General features: G+C 49.5%; 1 protein-coding gene across 2 annotated transcripts in view; it reads left to right on the forward strand.

Annotated features, from left to right (window-relative positions):
• The first annotated feature begins 3,332 nt into the window (after positions 1–3,332).
• Tmem44 (transmembrane protein 44) overlaps positions 3,333–20,350 on the forward strand; it is a 32,763-nt gene continuing 15,745 nt past the window's right edge. The window contains exons 1-8 of one of the 2 annotated variants that reach the window (XM_028753774.1): positions 3,333–3,469; positions 5,977–6,103; positions 8,124–8,217; positions 9,375–9,541; positions 9,736–9,822; positions 12,318–12,488; positions 13,680–13,829; positions 15,537–15,641. In XM_028753774.1, coding sequence (XP_028609607.1) covers positions 3,333–3,469; positions 5,977–6,103; positions 8,124–8,217; positions 9,375–9,541; positions 9,736–9,822; positions 12,318–12,488; positions 13,680–13,829; positions 15,537–15,641 — 1,038 coding nt within the window. Of the gene's footprint in view, positions 3,470–5,976; positions 6,104–8,123; positions 8,218–9,374; positions 9,542–9,735; positions 9,823–12,317; positions 12,489–13,679; positions 13,830–15,536; positions 15,642–20,350 lie in introns of those variants that run through there. The other variant, XM_028753775.1, reaches the window with a different exon arrangement.

Raw genomic sequence — 20,350 nt, forward strand, 5'->3', positions numbered from 1 at the left:
GAGAGAGAGAGAGAGAGAGAGAGAGAGGGAGAGAGAGAGAGAGAGAGAGAGAGAGAGAGAGAGAGAGAGAGAGAGAGAGAGAGAGAATGTAAAAGAATAAAATAAACTACCAGAAGAATTTGGGAGCCATCTTTAAAAGCAGACAGAAACCCTGGCATTCTGGTGCACAATTGAAACTGCAATTCTCGGGAGATTGAGGCAGGAAGATCACAAGTTCAAGTCTGTGTATCTGAAAAATAGCAAAATAGAACAAAAGATTAGAAATGTATCACTTCCAAAGGTTTCTCTCTGAGCCAAGTTCTCTCAAGCAAGGAACAGACCCATGTGTGGGATGTTTTGGTTTTGCCCTGATTGTTCACAGAATGCTGTTTGCAGCCACGGCCCTTCCTCTCCCTGGCTGTACTTTGTGAGAGGCGGTTGGAATCTGGGTGCCACTACACTGGGCCCTCACCAAAAGGAAAGCTCCGGCAGGAGGCCCAGGCTCAGCCCTTCCTTCTTAGCAGGACAATGCCTGAGGCCGAATTGCCACTGCCAGCAGGAAATGCCTGGGAGAAGCCTGGTGGCCCAACGCCCAAGAGGACAAGAGCTTCAGGGCTCTTGTTAGGTTTTCTTTTCAGTCTGAACCATGGCCAAAAGGCAGGGTCTAAGCTCCTGGGCTGCTGCTGGTCTCTGAGTGGCCTGGAAAAGGAAGCTGGAGGAGCTTCCAGGGAGGGACAACGGTATAATACTGTTGGTCCAAACATTCAGAGGTGTTCTCAGGCCAGTCTGATGGACTCCTGGCTGCAGGTGACAGTTTTTACTCTCAGCTGACACCAAGTGCTGGAACTTTGGAAGGGAAAACCAAGAGTTTGGCTTTTGGCCAGTTCAATTAAACACAAGCGGAAGTAGCAAGTAGCCAGCTGAGCACGTGAGTCTAGAGAATGAGAGATGGATGGGACAGGCTAGACAATGCAACCGAGGGTTGAATCAGGAAGAATCAGAAAGCCTGTGCAACAAAGAGACGAGCAGCGGTTACAGATCCACTCAGAGTCCAACCACATAGAAGAGCTAGGCCAGCTTGGGCTACATAGTAACACCTTCCCTCAAAAACAAGCAAAGAGTAAGCTGGGGTGTGGTGGAACACATCTTTGAATGTTTGTATGTTTGGGGTTTTCTTGTTCTGTTTTGTAAGATAGGGTTTCTCTGTGTAGCCCTGGCTGTCCTGGAACTTGCTATGTAGAACAGGCTGACCTCGAACTCAGAGATCCATCTGCCCCTGCCTCCAGAGTGCTGGGATTAAAGGCATGTGCCATCACTACCTGGCAAAGGTGGAGTACATCTTTAATCCTAGCACTGGGAGACAGAGACAGGTGGAACTCTGAGCTCAAGGCCAGCCTAATTGAGTTCCAGGTTTGCCTGCGCTATGCAGTGAGACACCCATGGAGAGAGGGGCCGGGGGGAAGAGGGAAGAGGAGGGGGAGAGGAAGAGAGAGAGAGGGAGGGAGAGAGTGCACACTTGATAGGAAGGTTTGACTGGAAATGAGCACATAGGAGACAGAAAGGGAGACAGCCCAAGACAGGGAGGGAGGGAGCAAAGAGCGGAGCCCTGGGTCTTCCTACCATCACATAGCTGAGTTTTCTTCAGTGTCTTAGATCCCTGCTTCCTTAGGATGGCAACAAGATTAGTTTCCATCGGTGGTGGTATGTGTCACCTCTTGAACCGCAGGGTTTTTAGTGTCACAAGAACATGAAGGCAGGTGCTGTTGTCTCATTTTTAAATAGGAACATTTTAAGGATAGGTTCAGTTCTCTGCTCTGAGTCCCAGCTACAGGGAGCAGAGGGTGAATTCCAGTCCATGATGTCTGTGGGGATGTAGTAGATACAGTTCCACAGTCATGCATGTGTGTGCCTATGCGTGTTTGTGTGTGTGTGCCTGTGTGTGTGCCTGTGTGTGCCTGTGTGTGTTTGTATGCGTGCATTCAAGCGTAGAGTTCAGATAATATGTTGGGTCAGTTATCTCCTTCCTTCCATCAGATGGGTCCCAGGGATTAAACTCAGGTCTTCAGGCTTGGCAGCAAACACTTTTGCCTAGAGAGCCATCTTACTGGCCTGGTCTGCTTTTTTTTTTTTTTTTTTTTTTTGACAAGCAAATTGATTTATATTTCCTCTCGTTTCCCCTCCCACTCCTCTCTGACAGAATTCCACTCTATAGCCCAGACTGGCCTGGGACTTCTTTTTTTGTTTGTTTGTTTGGTTTTTTTGTTTTTGTTTTTGTTTCTCACCAGAAGCCCAAAATCAAGGCAACTAACAAGTGTGGTGTCTGGTAAGAGCTCACTCCCTGGGCCATGAATGGTACTGCCTTGATGTGTCCTGCACATTCATGACCAAATCCCCTCACAAAGATCCCTGTCGTGACACCACCAAGTTGATGATTTTGTCCCCACCCCCACCCCACCCCGTATGCCAGGGTTTCTCTGTGTAGCCTTGGCTGTCCTGGAACTCGATCTGTAGACTAGGCTGGCCTAGAGATCCTCTTGTCTCTGCCTTCCCAGTGCCAGGATTAAAGGTGCGCAGCACCACACCTGGTTTTATCATTAAGTTTCAGCGTATGGATTGGAGTGCGCATGAACATTTAGACCACAGCGTCTCTTCGCAGGAGTCAATCTTGCGGATGGCTGTGGCACAATCCCAATACCTGGAAGGCAGAAGCTGGAAGTCTTTGAGTTGGAGGCCCACCTGGGCTACACAGTGAGCTCCAGGTTAGCCTGGACCACGTGGCAAAACCCTGCCTCAAAAGTAAATAAACAGTGAAGCCACAGTCATGCTGTGCTTTAAACAAACGTACTGAAGTCGAAGACAATTTGAAAATATTCTAATGGTTTGCTTTAGCGAAAAAATATCCATTTACCTGAATTGTATGGCACCGGGACCGGGTGGGAGCGGCACATTTCAAAATTAACCCCTTTCTGGCAGCATCTAGGGAGCCGAGGTGGCGCAAGGCGTGCCTTTGACAGCTTCAGCGGAGGGAAAGGAGGAAGCAGAGGCGATGTGTCCCCCCTCCGTCCCCCACCCCACACTTCTGTGCTGCACCTTTCCAACCAAGGACAGCGCGCCTCGGGGTTCCCTCCATCTCCCCACGAGCGCTGGACCGCGCCAGAGTATTGTCTGGCTTGGGAAGCGGGGCGAACCCTCAAAGGGACCGGGTGCTGGCCGAGCCCTCCTTTGTGCGGCGGCCGCGCGCGGCTCCACCGCTAGGGGGCAGCCTGCTCCCCGCAGAGCCCGACAATAGGCGAGGCTGGGCAGCCGCGCGGTCCGGGAACTTTCCCCGGGATCGGCGGACGCTCGGCCGGGCCATGGAGGAGGGGGCTAGCGCCGCGCCCCCGCTCTGGAACTGGGACTACCTGGAGCGCTGCTTCGCCCGCCGCCGCGTCTGCATCTCCTTCGGCCTGTGGATCTGCGCCGCCTGCTGCTGGATCGCTGCCCACACACTGTAATGGGGACGGGACCCGCGCTAGGGGTGGCGGGCCACCCGCGGGGGAGACTGGGCGACACTCGCCTCGGCTCCTCTAGGAAACCTAGGGGGAGGGACGCAAAGGGAGCATCCTGCAGGTAGCTCAAGTCCGGGTTCGGATGTGGCACTGCTCTCTGGACTGGAGTGGAGTCCTTTCTGGATTCCGCGCATCGGGGAAGCTGGGCTGTGAGCAGGCAGCAGGAGAGGCTGGGTGGTGCGGTGGATGCGGCTTGGATTGGCTTCTATTGTCAGCCTTTTCCTGGTTGTTGGCGGTGTGAGGGGAGCAAGTGTAAGCCTCTGGGTCTCCTGTGAATGAGGATATGTCTCATAAAATGAATGTGAGGATTAAATAAGGCATGGCAGGCAAAAGACTTAATAAGTGCTCATTAAACATCATTACCGCTCTGGCTCTGTCACCTACACTTAGGGACCCTGGCAAGTCCCGCGATGTTTTCTACTTTTAATTTATCCAAAACTGCCAAGAGGTGTGGCAATGGCCATCCAACTCTGGCTAGTTTTTGCTTTTGTCTGTTTCTCAGTGGTTTGGCCAGGTAATCCCTGTAGCCTGGGTTCTGTGAGAGTGTAGCCTCAGGTCTTCAGCCACCCTGTCCCCAAGCACAGAAATCCAGAGGCAGTTTCCAGGATGGCGCCACCCGAGTATACCCAGGCAGGAGAGAGTGTATCTCTCTATCCCCACTCCCTGTAACCAGCTCACCTTAGCTCTCAGTGAACAACCAACCCCCTCTGACTGTCCATAGTGGTTCAGAGAGTCTGCAGTCCACGGCCTAGAGACCGGAGCCCAGCACAGACACCCTGGGCCTGAGCTGCTGCATGTCTTCGTGCTCTTGCATGACCCAGTCCCTAAGGTAGGTTCTGATATGGATCAGATGAGGAGCCTGCTTCCTGAGTGAATAATAATCCTGCCTGTCACACAGGCAGGCTTCAGGAATTGAGCCCTCTGAGGTAGAAGGTGCAGAATAGGAGGACTCTGGGCGTATGGTCTTCTTTGTTCCTTAGCCACCCTATGCAGCCAGTGCTGGTAGACATGCTCGCCCCTGGAACCAAGGCTTACAGAGTTGTTAAGCAGTGTGCCTGACTTTAACCCTGCCTGAAGCTAGACGTGCCTCTCTGTTCTTAGGGCACCGCCACTCTTGAACCCCTCTCCCCATGCCTGTCTTTAGAGAATGTTGAATTTCAGGGGGTGGGGATGGGTGCTAGGTTAAGGTCAGTCCAGGAGTCCTGGCCCCTGAGAACTTGGCGTCCATGTCTGAGAGCACAGGACATAGGGCAAAACCCCCAGCGAGAAGCCAGAGGCCTGCCACCAGCTCCCATCATCACCCCAGGCTGCAGGGGCTCCTCTCTCGAATGCAAAGGTTGAAATGAAGTGTGCTAATTTGGGTCCAAATCTCTTACTCCTTGAGCTTGCATTTAACAGCCCAGAGTTTAGATTTATAGCTGAGGGTCGACACCCTGAGCTTCAGGCTTGGGGGTGGGGGAGGCTGGCAGACCCAGAGATGTTTAGGGTGTTGGGTGACAGCCTTCCTTCTGTAACTATGATCCTTGGGGCTGATGCTCAGAACCTAATGTACGGAGTCAGAACCAACCATGCTGCCTGAGCAGATGAAGCCGAGGCCGCTCCCAGCCCATTTCTCTATAAAATCCAGCACGCTCACTGAAACTCAGTGTGGTGGTGACAGCATTAGAGATATTGCCAGAGAGGCCCCGCCCTCTGTATGACCCAGGTGAAGGAAACAAGAAGAGTCATAGCAGAAAAGCCCAGCAGTTTGGAGACCTAGGGAGAGGAGCCCAGAGCACCGTGCTGTTATTCAGTTTGGTGTCCGCTGCTTTATGAACATGCTCAAATTGCTCAGCTGGAAGAGGCTGCCACCCACTGCACAGATGGGTAAGGCTGATCTGACTCTAATTTAAAGAAACAAATTGCCTTTTAAATTTAGGTAATTACCACTATAGTTCGCTGTGGTGCTAGGGTGGTGTTTAGAATCTGCTTCCCTTTCAGAAGATAAAACCTGATGGCCAGCTTGTATGGGGGGAGGGGGGTTGTTACATTGACCCCACTTGATTTGGAAGAGGAAAAGGAAAAGAAAAAGACCCCCTATCCTCCTTAAAGTTAACACTTACTGTGTAGTGCAAGCTGGCCTTGAACTCGAAAACCCCCTGCTTCCACTTCCCAAGTGCTAGGATTAAGGTGTTTCAAAACATGTTGAGGCTTGTAAGAATCTGAGGTACATGCTGCTTGCCCAGCTTTCTCTGTCTTCCCTTTTGTAGAAGAGGATGACATATCTGCAAGGAGATCTTCAGTTCCTGGCAGAGCCTTGTCCCAGAAACCAAACCCAGAAACATGGGTTATACCTGGGAGGGGCTATGTTCTGTAGAACAGAGGTGACAGCTGCCTTTTCTAGGTGTCTTCTCTGGCCTAGCCTCGAACTCATAGCCCCTGTGTTCTGTTCATGCCCCTATGACCTCAGGATTCTCTACCTGAGATGCACAAAGAAGTGTGTCCAAGACCAGTCGACACTGTGTGCTGTGTTCTGCCTCCTGACGAGTCTGTGTGATACTGTGGGGGCGATTCTGGCCAGGCAGCTCACAATCCAGGTATGTCCCGCACAAGCTTGTTCCTCTGCTGCAGTCAAGGTCGCCTCTGTCTTTCCCCTCAGCCTGCAGAGCAGTTTCCTCTCAGAGCCTGTACCTGGTCCTTTCTGTCCTCTAAAGTGCTCTTTCTCTCAGTGTCCACATGGCTCAGTGCCATCACCTCCTTCAAACACTTATTCAAAGTCACCTTCTACAGCAAGGCTTCTGGGACTTAGAGTGATCCCAGTGGGTGAGAGCACACATCTTTCTTCCAGAGGACTGAAGTTTGGTTCCCAGTACATATGTCAGGTATCTTATAACCATGTGAACTCCAGCTCCAGGGCATCCCTTGGCTTCTTCTCCGAGTATACTCATACACATGTGCCGTGCACACGCACAAGCACACACACATAAAAAAAATAAAGTAAACCCTCCCCTGTGTGAAATCGTAACCCATCTCTTCCAAAAGTACTCCAGGCTCCAGGCTCCTGGTCTGTTTTTTCTTAGCTTACCACATGGCTGAGTTAATTTTCAATTGCTGCGACAAAACACCATGACCAAAGTAACAAATAAGAGAAAACATTTAATTGAGCTTATGGTTTTACAGGATCAGAGTCCCTGATGGCAGAGCAAAGGCATGAGGGCAGGAACAGCTGAGAGCTCACTTCTTGATCAGCAAATAGGAGGTAGAAAGAGACACTAGGAAGGGTATCAGTCTTTTGAAATATCAAGACCCACCCCCCAGTGACACACCCCCTCCAACAAGGCCACACCTCCCAATCCTTCCCAAACAGTTCCACCAACTGGGGACCAAGTGTTCAAGCATGTAAGCCCATGGGAAGCCATTCTCATTAAAGCCACTACAGTGAGTTACTCTCAAGAACAAGGACTCACTGCTGTACTGTCACTTCACACAGCTCATAGTAGATACTCAACAAACAGTCATTATCATTACTATTTACAGAGCTGAGACTTGGCAATGGCCACCCATTCCTTCACCAGATGGTGACGTTGGATTTGGTGCAGGGAAAAGCAGTTGTTAGTTTCTCCAAAGTGTAGGCCTCAAACATAGAATCTCTAACCCTAAACACACATTCCAAGGAATAGAGCCTGGCTGCAAGGAACTTGTGGGTTTTGTTTTTTGTTTTTTTGTTTTTTGTCTTTGCGGCCACACAGGCAGAGAGAAAGGCGGGCAGCCTTGTGATCAGGACACAAGTCCAGAGTTTTGAACTTGCTTAGAACAGTGCTGTGCTGTGTCTGAGGCAGGCTCCCTTTCCCTTTGGCTTGTGGGATAGAAGGAGACTCTGTTCATGTCCAGTAGGAATGGCTAGCTGGAATTCAGTTAAATATTTAACTACATCCTTGACACTAAGGTCCCCTGTATATTAACTCATTTATTCCTGAATCTCTCCTGTGACGTGAGTCCTGTCATCTTCCATCTGCTACAGATGTGGAAACTGAGGCACAGTGAAGCTTCTGTAAGGTCCTCCTCTAGTAAGTACCCAGGCCGGGATTCCAGAGTCACAGTGTACACTCTACCCATCGATGGTGCTCTCGTCTTGATTCTGTTGACTATCTCCAGGCCTTGGTCCAAGCACCTGTCAGGAACAATCTCCAGAAACCTACATGCCGGTCTTTGAGGGAGACCTTGTTGTGTGCCAGTTTTACAGATGGGGAAACTGAGGCTCAGGGAGCGTCAGTGTCTAGGATATAGCTCCACAGAAAAGGTTGCCTGCATCACAGAAAGACTGTAGAGTAGGATTCTCAGCCCATCTCTACTGCCTGACAACTGTGCAACTTAGAATCAGGCATTTGAGAACCTGTCTCCTGACTCATCAAAAGATCCCTCTCTGGGTTGGTGGAAGGCATCGCCGAGCTAATAATATAGATGGACAGCCTCTGTGTGGCTCATGTAGTAGTGGATCCCAGCAGTGTTGTGGTTACTGGATGTGTGTGTGTGTCTCTGTGTGTGTGTGTGTATGTGTGTGTGTGTGTGTGTGTGGTACATGTGCGTGCACTTGATCTCTGTCTCCATTTCTTCCAGGTATTCACTGGGGCCTACCTAGCATTCGTCGACTTCATGAACTTCCTGTTTATTCTGTTTCCTGTCTGTGGATCCAAATCCAAGTTGAAGTCCGGTGAGTGTGCCTATGTGGCCATCCCTTTTGCCTTCATTCATTTGTCCATCCATATGCTTGGTGCCCATTCCTGAACCAGCTCTCTCAAGGCACAGGCAAAGAATGAGGTACCTGCCCTCAGCCACATGAAATGATGGGGCCCTAAGCAGTTATTCTATCGAGCACTAGGGAGATAAACTCCCAGGGAGAGATGAGCTTAAAAGATAAGAAAGCTTGTGACATCAGGCGGGGTGGCACAGACAAGCAAACAAGAATGGACCATGGCCAGGAGCAGTGATGGCTTCAGGGGACAGTGTGCAAGTCTGGGCAACCAAGCCAAGCTCCATAATTTCTGGAAACAAATGGCAGAAACAGACAGGATCACTTCTGTAGGAGCAGGGCTACAGGGACTGAGACAGGGTGAACAGCCCTGAGAACATAGCAGTGGGGGTTCCTGAGAAAAAAAATCAGTGTTCTTAGACTCTTGTCCAAAAACAGGATGGTCACATCAGTGGGTCATACAACATGTCCACAAACCGGTCCATGTAGTTCTGAAGATAAATGTTTTTTAAAATGCTCAGAAGACTGTATTTTAAGGAAGCCTGCAAGAATGTCCTCTCTCTCATTGCTGTCTCTCCTGCTTACAGAGTAGGTGGCTTGACACAAGTCACTTATCTGTGTCAGGGACAGAAATGACTAGAATGTGGTCATTGGGAATATAAGTCTAGGAGAGTTACTATTGTTTACCTACTAGCATTGAAAGAGTCCTCCCTGCTGGGCGGTAGTGGTGCACACCTTTAATCCCAGCACTTGGGAGGCAGAGGCAGGTGGATTTCTGACTTCGAGGCCAGCCTGGTCTACAGAGTGAGTTCCAGGACAGCCAGGGCTACACAGAGAAACCCTGTATCGAAAAACCAAAAAAAAAAGAAAGAAAGAAAGAAAAAGAAAAAAAAGAAAAGAAAGCAAGAGTCCTCCCAAGAAAGATAAGCAGCATCCTCTGTGGTGGGAGGCAGGCTCTGGAAGAGGAACTTGACACGGGGACTTAATGGGGGTCGGGATATGCTATAGCAAGACTGGAGAGCAGAGGCTAGAGTACACCAGTTCCTCCCTCACCACCATCTCCTGAGCTCTGTCTTCCAGGAGCATCATAGGGTGGGGGGCTCTGGTGTTTCCTGCAGGTCAGAGCAGCAGGGAGAGGAGGAGAAGAAGGCATCTTAGAGCCAGTGTGTTTGCCCTGGCTCTGCCGCTGAGCCTGGGTCCAGGCTGGGCAATCTGGACTGCTATCCCCAAGGCTTCAGCCCCAGTCCGAGGGCCGCAACGGAGGCTTCTGGGAAGCCTTCTGCAGGTAAGGCTGAACATATGTAGATATGCAGTTGTACAGGTCTCCTTCACTTCTCTCCTTGCGTGTTTACTTGGTGTTATGAGAGATGGTGAGGGTTCCTGACACTGGAAGGAGGAACCTTCTAGAAGTAGAAGAGATGGCATCAGGTCTGTTGCTTCTTGGAATGTATGCACAGTCTCACACATCTATTCTTGCAGGAAAACCCGGAAGTCTTTGGCTACCTGCTGGGTGCCATCGCTGCCTTTGGCTCCTGGGCATCCCGGATCCCTCCATTCGCCAATATCGTGAGACGGGGCTGGGGCTGTGGGCATCTTGGGGCATCGGGAGGTCTGGAGGTGTGATGTCCCTGTGTGGGGCACGCATGTGCTTACAGTGTTTTCTGAGGAGCCAGTGTGTGACAGCAGTGAGGGGCATATATGCATGTGTGTGTGCGTGTGCGTGTGTGCCTGTGTGTGCGTGTGCATGTGTGCCTGTGTGTGCGTGTGCATGTGTGCCTGTGTGTGTGTGTGTATGAAGGGCCATGGCTAAAACAGTAGAGTCCTGAGACCTACAAGAACCTTCCAGGAAGGCTGGGCGTTTCTCTTTACAGGAAAAGGTCACAGGGGTGGAACAAACTAGAGGCTCACGAGAGAACAAGAAAGGCACAGGAAGTCCAACAGGGTTAGCTATCCAAGGCCTTATCGACATATGTTTCCAAATATCTGGGCTGAGGGAAGACTTACCAGCCAGGCATGTTGATGCCGAATGAGACCTGTCCCGGGATCTCCGAGTCCTGTGGGAGACACACATGGTGTGGTGGGAGGATTCCCTGCAGTCCGAATAGAGGAAGCAGGTGTTTGGGTTGGGAAGCAAGAGAGAAGGCCCCTGTGCTGTGACGGAGTGAGGGCAGTGTCAGGTGGTGTCTCATAGTGGTTCAGAGGGTGAGTGGGGCCAGTGGAGGCAGCAGCTAAGGAAGGGCTGTCTGTACCCAGGGAAGCCACCATACAGGGCAGCGCCTGAGTGAGCTCTGGGATTGGTGTAGAAATTGCCCTGCCAGGTTTTCTCCATAGAAGTTTCTGCTGTAATGCCCCTGCCTCAGTGACAGGACCAGTACCATCCCTGACACTAGAAAGTGAAGCAGGCCTGTCATTTAGCCTGAAGAGAGAACCACTTTCTCTGGAGCACCATGCTTTAGTACCAGGGTCAGAAGAACAAGAGCTGAGAGGCAGGCATCTTGTGACTGTGGGCATGGAGAGCCAGGCTATGCTTTGAGCCTGGAAGTCCTGAGTCCTGCCTCCAGACTAGAGGAGACAGAGATCCTGGCCTGACTACAGCAGCCTCTGGGTGAGCCTCTGGGAGGGGGCAGGAGCATCACATGGCAGGGAGACCTTCCACGGTACAAGGGCAGTGTCCTGGCTGCCTGTTCTAGTTCCCTAGGGCCTGTGATGGGATGGTCAGGCTGGGAACCTTTAATGGCACTGAGATGCTTCCTGTGTGCTGTGGGAGCCATGCAGAGGCACCATTCCCCTCATCCTCTAGGGCCAGGGACCAGATTGACCCTCACATCCAGGTACTCCACGGTTAGGGACTTGACTGGGTCTCTCTATTCAGGGGCCTTCAGCAGGTGGAGGCCAGAACAATGGCTGGGAAGAAACTAGCTGATATACAGGGATAGGTAGCATTCCTGACAGGTTCTAGTTTGTTTGTTCTGTGCTGAGCATTTAACCCCGGACCTCACATGCACTAGGCAGCCAGTCTACCACAGAGCTACATCCCTAGTCCATCTGAGTATTCCTTGGGGATTTAAAACAAAAATGAGTGAAAATCAGCCAAAATATACTTTTCTCCTGAAATTTGTTCCATTCCTTAGCCAACACCTAAATAGTTCTAAATGCTGCCACTTAGCAAGCAAAATTTAAAAACCTAATTATGCATGTTTTGTACTTGCATATATATATAAACTTATATAAATATATTATGCAATTTAGTACATAGTCTTGTATATACACATATAAATGTATATGTAAAATGACTTTTAAATATTTATTAATTGATATTTATTAATTTACTAATTGTTGGAGTCATGGCATATGTGTGCCATGGCTCAGGTTTTATGAGCACAGGACAACTTTCAGGAGTCCTTTCTTTCTGTCTACCATGTGGGTTCCAGGCACTGAACTTAAGCTGTCAACAGCAGGTGTCTACCTGCTGAGCTAGCTCACTGGCCCTAAAGTGACCTCCTGCCTACAGACAACTACTAACATAAACATTGCATATGTTCTTTTCTGTGAGCCAGTATCTCCATTGTTCATCCTCTCAAAATGTCCCCCTGGCTTCACAACTTCATAATGTCATTTCTCCCTTGACCTCCCTGTTTGGTGTGGTTCCACAGGAGAATAGCTCGGCAGTGGCTCGTGGTAACTCATTCTCCCTCACCTTCCCCTACTGGCATTTCTAAGTTCCTACCCCCTGTCAGAAGGGAGGGTCCCAGGTCTGCTCCCAGGAATGCTCCTGATGCAGGAAGAGTCTCACGCATCCCTCTGTGTCACAGGGAGGTGCCAGGTGTTACAGGGTCCAGAAGAGAGTCAGTACTCCATAGGGCAGAAACAGTAAGAAAAGGTTTCCGTGTTAAGATTAAGCCAGATTCTGAGGAATTTGCCAGGCAAAAGTAGCATTTGAAGAACAGCTCGATGCCTAGCAAGAGGAGAGAGCCCTTTGTAAGTGGCCGCTTAAGAGGGCTTGCCATATGCCACCGAGAGATCCAGTGTCCTCCTGCCCGGCCCCTCCTCTCTCTGCACAGTGTCGAGGGAAGTCACTCTCCTACATCCACCTGTGGACGAGGTTCCTGTCAGCTCTGGCTGGTCTCCTCTACGCCTCAGCCATTGTGGCCCATGACCAGCAGCCTGAATACCTGCTTCAGGCCACACCCTGGTTCCTGATTTCACTGGGCCGAGCCGCACTGGACCTTGCTGTATCCTCCCAGGCACAGTGCCCCGGGAGGCTGGGTTGCCTGCAGCCAGGGACTCTAGCCTTCCTCCCACGTAGCATGGCCTCCTTTGTCTTGCTGGGCAACATGGTGGCCCAGCAGTCCAATCATTAGAAGCCCGGGACAAGCAGAGACCACTGCAGTGATCCACAATTCAGGGCTTGCCCAGTTCAATGACAATTCTTTGGCCTAGAGCTCTCTAAAATAGCAAGGGAAAGGGGGAGGCTCTGAGCCTTCAGAGCCAATGGGCCCAGCTCCAGGCTCCATTCTGTATCCTACCAGGCTTCTCTGGATGGAGCCTGCCCTCCTGGGGAAGAGGCCTATGTAGAGATCAGAGCTGACAGCAGTGCCTTCAGTTGGTGGCTGCTGAGCCTACTTGGCTGCTGGGGCCCCAGAGGTGCTGCTGGATATGCTGTCACCCAAGTGACCTTGCACTAGTGTTTCAAGGACAAGCGAAGCTGAGCTGGAGGCTGTCGGAGGTGCTGACAGCCTCTGGATGTGACCCTGTTGTGGTGGTAGGAGACTTTAAATTACCCAGACTTCCTAGATCAAAGCAGGCTACTCTTAAAGGCTCTGCTGAGAAGCTGCCCTCCTCCCTTCTGATTGATTACCCGTGACTTCCAGAATTCTCTAGCTGTGGCTTTATATTGCTTTTTCTTTTCAAGACCAGTTTTTACTACATAGCTAAGTTCAAGGCTGGCCTTGAACTCCAGATGCCTCAACCTTGTAAGTTCTGGGATGATAGGTGTCCTAGTGCACTTCTGGCCCAGCCTCGTAACTTCAGCGCCTGCTTGTCTTCGACGCCTTGCTCCTTTTGTGCATCTGTGTATGTCTTCCCGTCTAAGAACTCCAGGCATTGCATGTAGGCCCACCGTAGTAATAATCCCCTTTGGCGCTCCTTTCAAACAAGGTCACAATCTGTGTTTTCACGTGGACACTCTCCTCCCCACCGCGTGTGCTATCACTGTAAGCCATGCTTTCCAAATGTTTCCATCTCACAAGAATTTAACAGAGAACAAAAAAAGAGAGAAAAGTTGATCAGGCCCTGTCTTCAAGATAGTCTCTGTCCGTCTGGGACGGGGCGCCAGGGCAGGCTGCTCGGGAGCAGGCGTGTGAAGAGCGCCACCTGGAGGCTGAAACTCTCCACTTCCGTGTACCTTAACTCCCACATATCAGATCATCTTTCTGTCCTGCGTAATAAAGAGCAGGACGAGAAGAGCCTTCCGATTTGCTTCTGCAGAAGCTAGAGAGAGTGCCGACACACAAGCCCTTTTGACCTGTGCAGAGAAGGAAGAAGAAAACCAGGCGGCCAGGACTGAAGACAAGGTCTCTCTGGATAGAAAATGTTTGTTTTGCTGGCTGGGTGCGCAGAGGCGGGAAGTACTGGGGACAGGGGCTTCTGGAAGTCTTTCTATACTTGGTCTCTTAAAAACTACCTTTTATGTCCAAAGCTCACGCGATCCGGAGTACAGTGGGATCCTCCCTTTTCCCAGTTGGCTTTGTGTTGTGTTGTTTTGTTTCTGTTTCTGACGCCATTACTGCCTCAGTGTAGTTGGATCATCAAGTAGTCTTGTAATTCAAGTAGCTCACTCACTGACCCACATACTGCCCAAGTGAGCGTCCTAATTTGAAAACAATGTGGGTTTTCCAGGCTTCATTTGTAAAGTCACTTTCCTAAGCGTCTCTGACATCATCACCACATCCTGACAATTCCAGAGCCATCAGCATGCTGAATGTTCATTCCTGCCTCTGCGAATCTGTGTGACGCTGTCTCTGGAAAACTGTCCCAGGTCATAAGGACCGGTTTGTAATGGAGACCATGGCACTTTAACTATCGCTGCTTGGAGGCTGGTCTTGCTAACGTCGGAGGAAGCGTTGCTTGTGATTGTGTCCAACATTTACACCTATAACTCACCATGAGTGAGAGTCCGTATGTCTGAGTTCATATGTCTGTCTCCTTAGGTTTTCAGGGTTGGAGTCTGCACTGTACCCCAGCCTCCTGTCTCTTTACACTTGATCCAAACTGGTGACTTCTAAGATACCACATCTGACCCTGACTGGGGCAGTGCCTCTTCATCAGAAGACTGGCACCCAAGTCATCGTGGAGGCTCATGGGAATTTTAAGACAAGCAGCTCCCCTTTTACTAATTTTGGGGGACTAGAGTGGTGTCCCCCAAACCAGGAGCTGCTGCTCCTGGGCTCCTCTGCACTTCAGGCCCCTCTTACAGAGTGAAGGCACAAAGGGGGCTGGATTCCTTTACTTACAGGATTTGAAAAGAGGAAGGGGGGTCAGTAAACAAACAAAAGTAAGACTGCTCCCGGGAGCATCCTAGGCTCAACAATGTGGCCTGAGCCGACAAAATAGAAGGAATTGATACACATAACAAAAACCAGGGCTCCCAGATCTGAGTTTGCAGTAAAGCCCCCCACCCCCACGCACACACTCCTGGAGCAGAGAATGGGACACTTATTTCCTCCACTGTAGCAGCTGGGGTAAAATTGTGCCTCACCAGAGAGCTTGCAGTACAGAGGTCTGTGTGACCCTGGACAGGCAACGAGAGGCCTCCGAGTATCTGCTGTGATGCTTGTAGGTGTGTCCAACATTTTGACATTGTCAACCTCTCTTGTCATCTACAAAAGTTCACCCTTGGGAATCATACAATTAAATTACAAACAAAACACTAAAACCCACACACAAAAATAAACCTACCAAGTCAGACCCACCTTGAACCAGACCCTACTCTATGCCTGCTGGGGTGGCTCTCAAATTCTGAGCATGTGAAGATCTCTGGGAAGCAGCTTTTTCTGAGGCAGGGTCTCACTATATATCCCTAGCTGGCCTAGAACCCACTATGTAGATTAGGCTGGCCTCGAACTCACAGAGATCCACCTGCCTCTGCCTCTTGAGTTCAGGACTAAAGGCGTGCACCACCATGTCTGGCTTAATGGCTCTTCTGAATGAGACTTTTCTTTTAGAAGGTACCTTCTGGATTTATAATTTCTCCCCCTTGCTTCCTTGTTTCCTTTCCAAAGAACTCAGATTGGGTGCCTCTGACCAGCCTGTCACACTGCAAGCCCCTGAGGACAATGACAGTAATGAGTCGCTATATGGAGCTGACCATTGAGCCTGCACAGCAGGTAAGTACCTCTGGGTCACTACTGGGTATCCAGAATGGTGAGAAGAAAGCCTGGCAGGCTTCCTGAAAGAGGTGGTACTTCAGCTGCTGGGATCCATTTGGGGTTCTCCAGAGTTGCAGTGGAGGGGTGCTGATTGGAGGAAAAAGTTCTTTTCCCTCCGCCTTCCTGGTACCGTGACTAAGAACTGTGACTCGAGCTGATAAAAGAGAAGAAAACTTTTCAGTTACCCATACATGGCTGCTTACAGAGAAAAATGTGATTGAAGGATGTGAGGTTTCTAAACCACTGCAGGCTTGGGGGAGAATGCCTGGGGCTTGTGACATCAGGCCAAGTTAGGGAAGAAGAGAGAAAGGGCATGGCAGCTCAGAGTTGTCTTCTCATGCAGCGAGAGTCTCGGGTGACAGCTGTCCTGTGGGAAAAACCCGAAGTTTCCTCAACAAATGTGAATTACTATACAGAAGGGAAAATGCATACCGTCAGCCTATTTTTAAGATTTTAGTTTTGCCACGCGGCTTTAATCCCAGCACATGGGAGGCAGAGGCAGGTGGTCTCTGGGTTCGAGGCCAGCCTGGTCTACAGAGTGAGTTCTAGGACAGTCAGGGCTACACAGAGAAACCCTGTCTTGAAAAACAAAACCAGATTTTAGTTTTTACTTATTTAAATGCTTTTCGATGTATCTATTCCTTGTAGATACTACCTTACTTCCTAAAGATATTTTCATACCAGTGTATCCTGTACGGATGCTGCGTGTTCCCCATCCTGTGCATCAGTATTTGATGCACTGCTGAGACAAGAGTAAACGACCTCAGGTAGATAGGGTTTATTTTGGCTCCGAGTTCGAGGATACAGTTCATCACGGAGCGTTTGAGGCAGCTGGTCACCGCGCATCCACAGCCAGGAAGCAGGGAGAGCCAGATGCTTGTGCTCCACTCCTCCCTCTGTTCTGGGCAGTTCAGGTCCCACCCCGGGAATAGTGGTGACCACTCTCAGGGTGGAGCTTCCCACTGAGCCGTCCTACCCTTCACATGCCTGCCCAAGAGACTTGTTTTCTAGGTGACTCTAGGTCCTGTCACCTAGTTGACAGTCAATATTAGCCATCCCACCATCCCCCGCTCCCTGTCCTGATCCCCTCCCCGCCCCCCTTCCCTTTAGACCACTTTGTCTCCTTGGGCAGTTTTACTTTACTTCTATGGGACGGTTTTACTTATATGTTCATGTCATGTACACATATATAACTGTATGTGTCTTTATAAAATCAAGGAATCTCATAGAGGGGACACACATGTAATAATTTACCTTTCTGAGACTGATCTTAATTCTCTTAAAGTGTTTAATCTCAAGTTGCCTCTGCTTTCCTGCAGATGACCGGATAGCGTCTTTCCTTATACCCATTCCACCATGTATATAAGCCACATGGTCTTTATTTATCCAGCTGTTCTTGGACACCTGGGTCAGTGCCATAGCTTAGCATAGTGCTGTGGCAAACACTGATGTGCTGGTGTCTCCATGATGTCTTTTAAGACTTAAGCACCAAGAGTGCTTTAGTTGGATATGTGCTAGATCTATTTTTAGTTTCCTGAGACTCTTCCACACTGACTTTTTGGTGGCTAGACTAATTTATATACCGCCAGTAAATGTACACGGGTTCCCTTCTGTCTGTGTTTTTGTTAGAATTTGTTTTCTTTTTCATTCTCTCTCTCTCTCTCTCTCTCTCTCTCTCTCTCTGTGTGTGTGTGTGTGTGTGTGTGTGTGTGTGTGTGTGTCAAAGTGGAGGCCAGAAGAGGATGTTGGACTTGGATTTCTAATCACTGTGAGCCACATGGGTGCTCATATGTGAGTGCTTTGGATCTGAACTCAGGTCCTCTAGAAGAGCAGCAAGTGTCCTTAGCCACTGAGCCATCTCCCCATCTCCCCTCCCCGGACCTGTTGTGAGTTTTCTTAATGACTGCCATTCTGACTGGGCTGAGGTTGACTTTCAATGTAGTTTTTAATTAAGATTTCTCTGAGGTTGAGCACTTCCTTGTATGTTTATTAATCACTGATATTTCATCTTTTGTGGACTGCACATTTCATTCAAATGTTTATTGAGTTGATTGATTTCTTATTGTTTATTTTTTCAGATCTTTGTATATTTTATGTGTTAATGTCAGATGTATAGATGGTTAATATTATTATGATATATTGAAGATAGTAATGTCAACTAGCAAAGATTTTTCTCCCCTTCAGTAGGCTGTCTCTTTACTTGATTAACATTTCTTTTGCAGTTCAAAAGCTTTTTAACTTCATGAGGTTCCATTTATCAACCCCTGAAAACAAAATTCAGGAGGCCTGTTCAGAAAAATCATTCCAGTGCTGTATTTTAAAGTATTTTACCTACGTTTCTTCTAATCATTTCTGTTTCAGATCTTACCTTAAGGGCTTTTGTCCATTTGGAGATGTTGTTCTTCATCTTGCTGTTTTGTTCTCGTGTTGGTTTTTTTTTTCCTTTGACGACAGTCAAAGGATCCTACTGTGTAGCTGTAGCTGTCCTGAAACTTGTTAGATAGACCAGACTGACCTGGAACTCACAAAGACCCTCCAAATCCAACCATTCTACAGGAGGGACTTGAGCCTAAGGTTCCTACAGAGCCTTAGGTTTCTGTATCCATGGGAGTCCCGGAAGGAATCCCCTCAGCTCTGAGGAATGACTGTACTTTGGGGGCAATTATAAGATGGCAAAGAGTTTACCTTGTTTTTGTTGGCTTTTACTTGTCTTTAATTTAAAATAATCTATATACAAACAAGACATGTTTTGGTCCCTCCCAGAATGCAATGCATGTGAGAGCTGAAGACAGGAGCACCAGCTGTAGTATCTCTCTAGCTGCCAGTCAACGGGTAGAGGCTGCATGGCTGCCAGTCAAAGGGAAGAGGCTGCGTGGGAGGCTTCGGGGCTAAGCTCACAGTCTCCTGCGCGTGTCGGAAGCATCACTAGGCGGCAGATAGGCAGGGAGAAGTCACTAGAAGCAAGATGGTCTTGAAAAGAGGTGGAGAGATTTTGGGCTGAGGCTGAGGCAGACAGGGAAGCAAAGGGTTGTAAGTAGAGTTGGGAAAGGGACTGCAGGGCTCTGGCTTACCTTCTGGGTCCTCAAGGGAAAGAGTGTTGTGAAAGAGATGACAGGAAGTTCACCCCCTTATGCCACTATTCTCAGATTTCTTGGTCAGGTCACCAGTGACTTCCCACTCGGCCCCTGGTGCTGATTCTGCAGCCCCAGTACTGTCTTCTGTCACTTCGCGCTAAGGGCCAGCTTTGTGGTTAGCTTGCCCTTAGCATGGGATTGCCTCAGCCCCGACTGGAAGTGCTCCCTTCTCCTGGTGTGCTCCTGTAGGCCCCAGTTCCGTTGCCCAGTCCTCCCTCAGGCCGACTCTGAGGAGGCTTCTGTTCCTCGCCCCTTACTTTCAGTCCCAGATGCCCCACATGACGTACCACACATACCACATCCACACGGCCTAAGGCTTTCCCTGCCCAGACAGGCTCCCCGGCACCACAGGAAGTGCTGTCCACACAGGAAATTCTGCCCCTATCTATACCGTGATTCAAGCCCCAGATTCCCCCCTCTTTTCCCCTTGTACCGTCTTCTTCCCACCCAGGTCATTTGCTAGTCCTGCAAATGCTATTTTAAAATAGCCAATGAGGGGCCTGGAGAGGTGGCTCAGTGACTATAACTGTTCTTCCAGAGCAATTCTGGGCATCTGCGTGGTGGCTCATAACGGACTGTAATTCTTGCTTAAGGGGATCAGACGCCCTCTTCTGGCCTCTAGGCACACAAGCAGTGCACACACAAATGGAGACAAAATACTTGTACCTATGAAATGATAAAATCTATTTTTTAAAAAATAGTTAATGAAATCTGTACTGGAGAGGAGAGGCAGAAGACTGCTCCAGTTTCAAAGTCAGCCTGGGCTACACACTGAGTCCAACTCCAGGGAGAGGTGAAACCCTGCAACAAACAGAAATAATGGCCGTGCTGTCAATTAGCAATCCAGGCTGCGCATACACTGTCTCAAAAGGGAGGAGGGCATGTTCTTAAGGCAAACAACTGGCTGCTATTTACCCCCACTCCAGTCTGCTGGCTACACCAGCAACCAGAGGGCTGGCCTGGTTTTCCTTTGTTCTTGGTTTATATTTTGGTTTAGCTTTGCTTTTGGATATTTTGTTGCTGGTGGTTTGGTTTGGTTGTTTGAGTGTGTGGGTGAGGAGAAGGCGTCTGTAGGCTAAGCTTTCCTGAAACTCAGATCCTTCTACCTCAGATACTGGGGTTATAGGTGTGTGCCACCCTTTTACAAATATAACTTACATTTTTCAAAAAGGTTTTTCACTATTTTATGTGTATCTGTGCGTATCTGAGGTATGTATGTATGTGCACCACACGTGAGCAGGATCCCATGAGGTCAGAAGAGGGTGTCAGACCTCCGGGAGCTGGAGTTACAGGGTCACTGTGAGTTGCGCATTTTGACCAGTGGTGTGGGCCCTGCCCTACTATGTGATAGACATAGGAACTTGAGAGGACTTGGGGCTTGAGAGCTAGGCTTTACCCTTTTCTGGGTTATTTAGATGTTAGGTGTGAATCCCTCTGCCGTTTGGAGAGAATCAAAGAATGAATTTACAGTGAGGGGCCCACTTCAGTCATGAAGGCATTCTTCTGACCAGAGGGGAAGAAGAAGGGGAGGGA

This window comes from Grammomys surdaster, unplaced genomic scaffold (assembly GCF_004785775.1).
Source record: "Grammomys surdaster isolate TR1022 unplaced genomic scaffold, NIH_TR_1.0 125956, whole genome shotgun sequence".
Classification (NCBI taxonomy): domain Eukaryota; kingdom Metazoa; phylum Chordata; class Mammalia; order Rodentia; family Muridae; genus Grammomys; species Grammomys surdaster.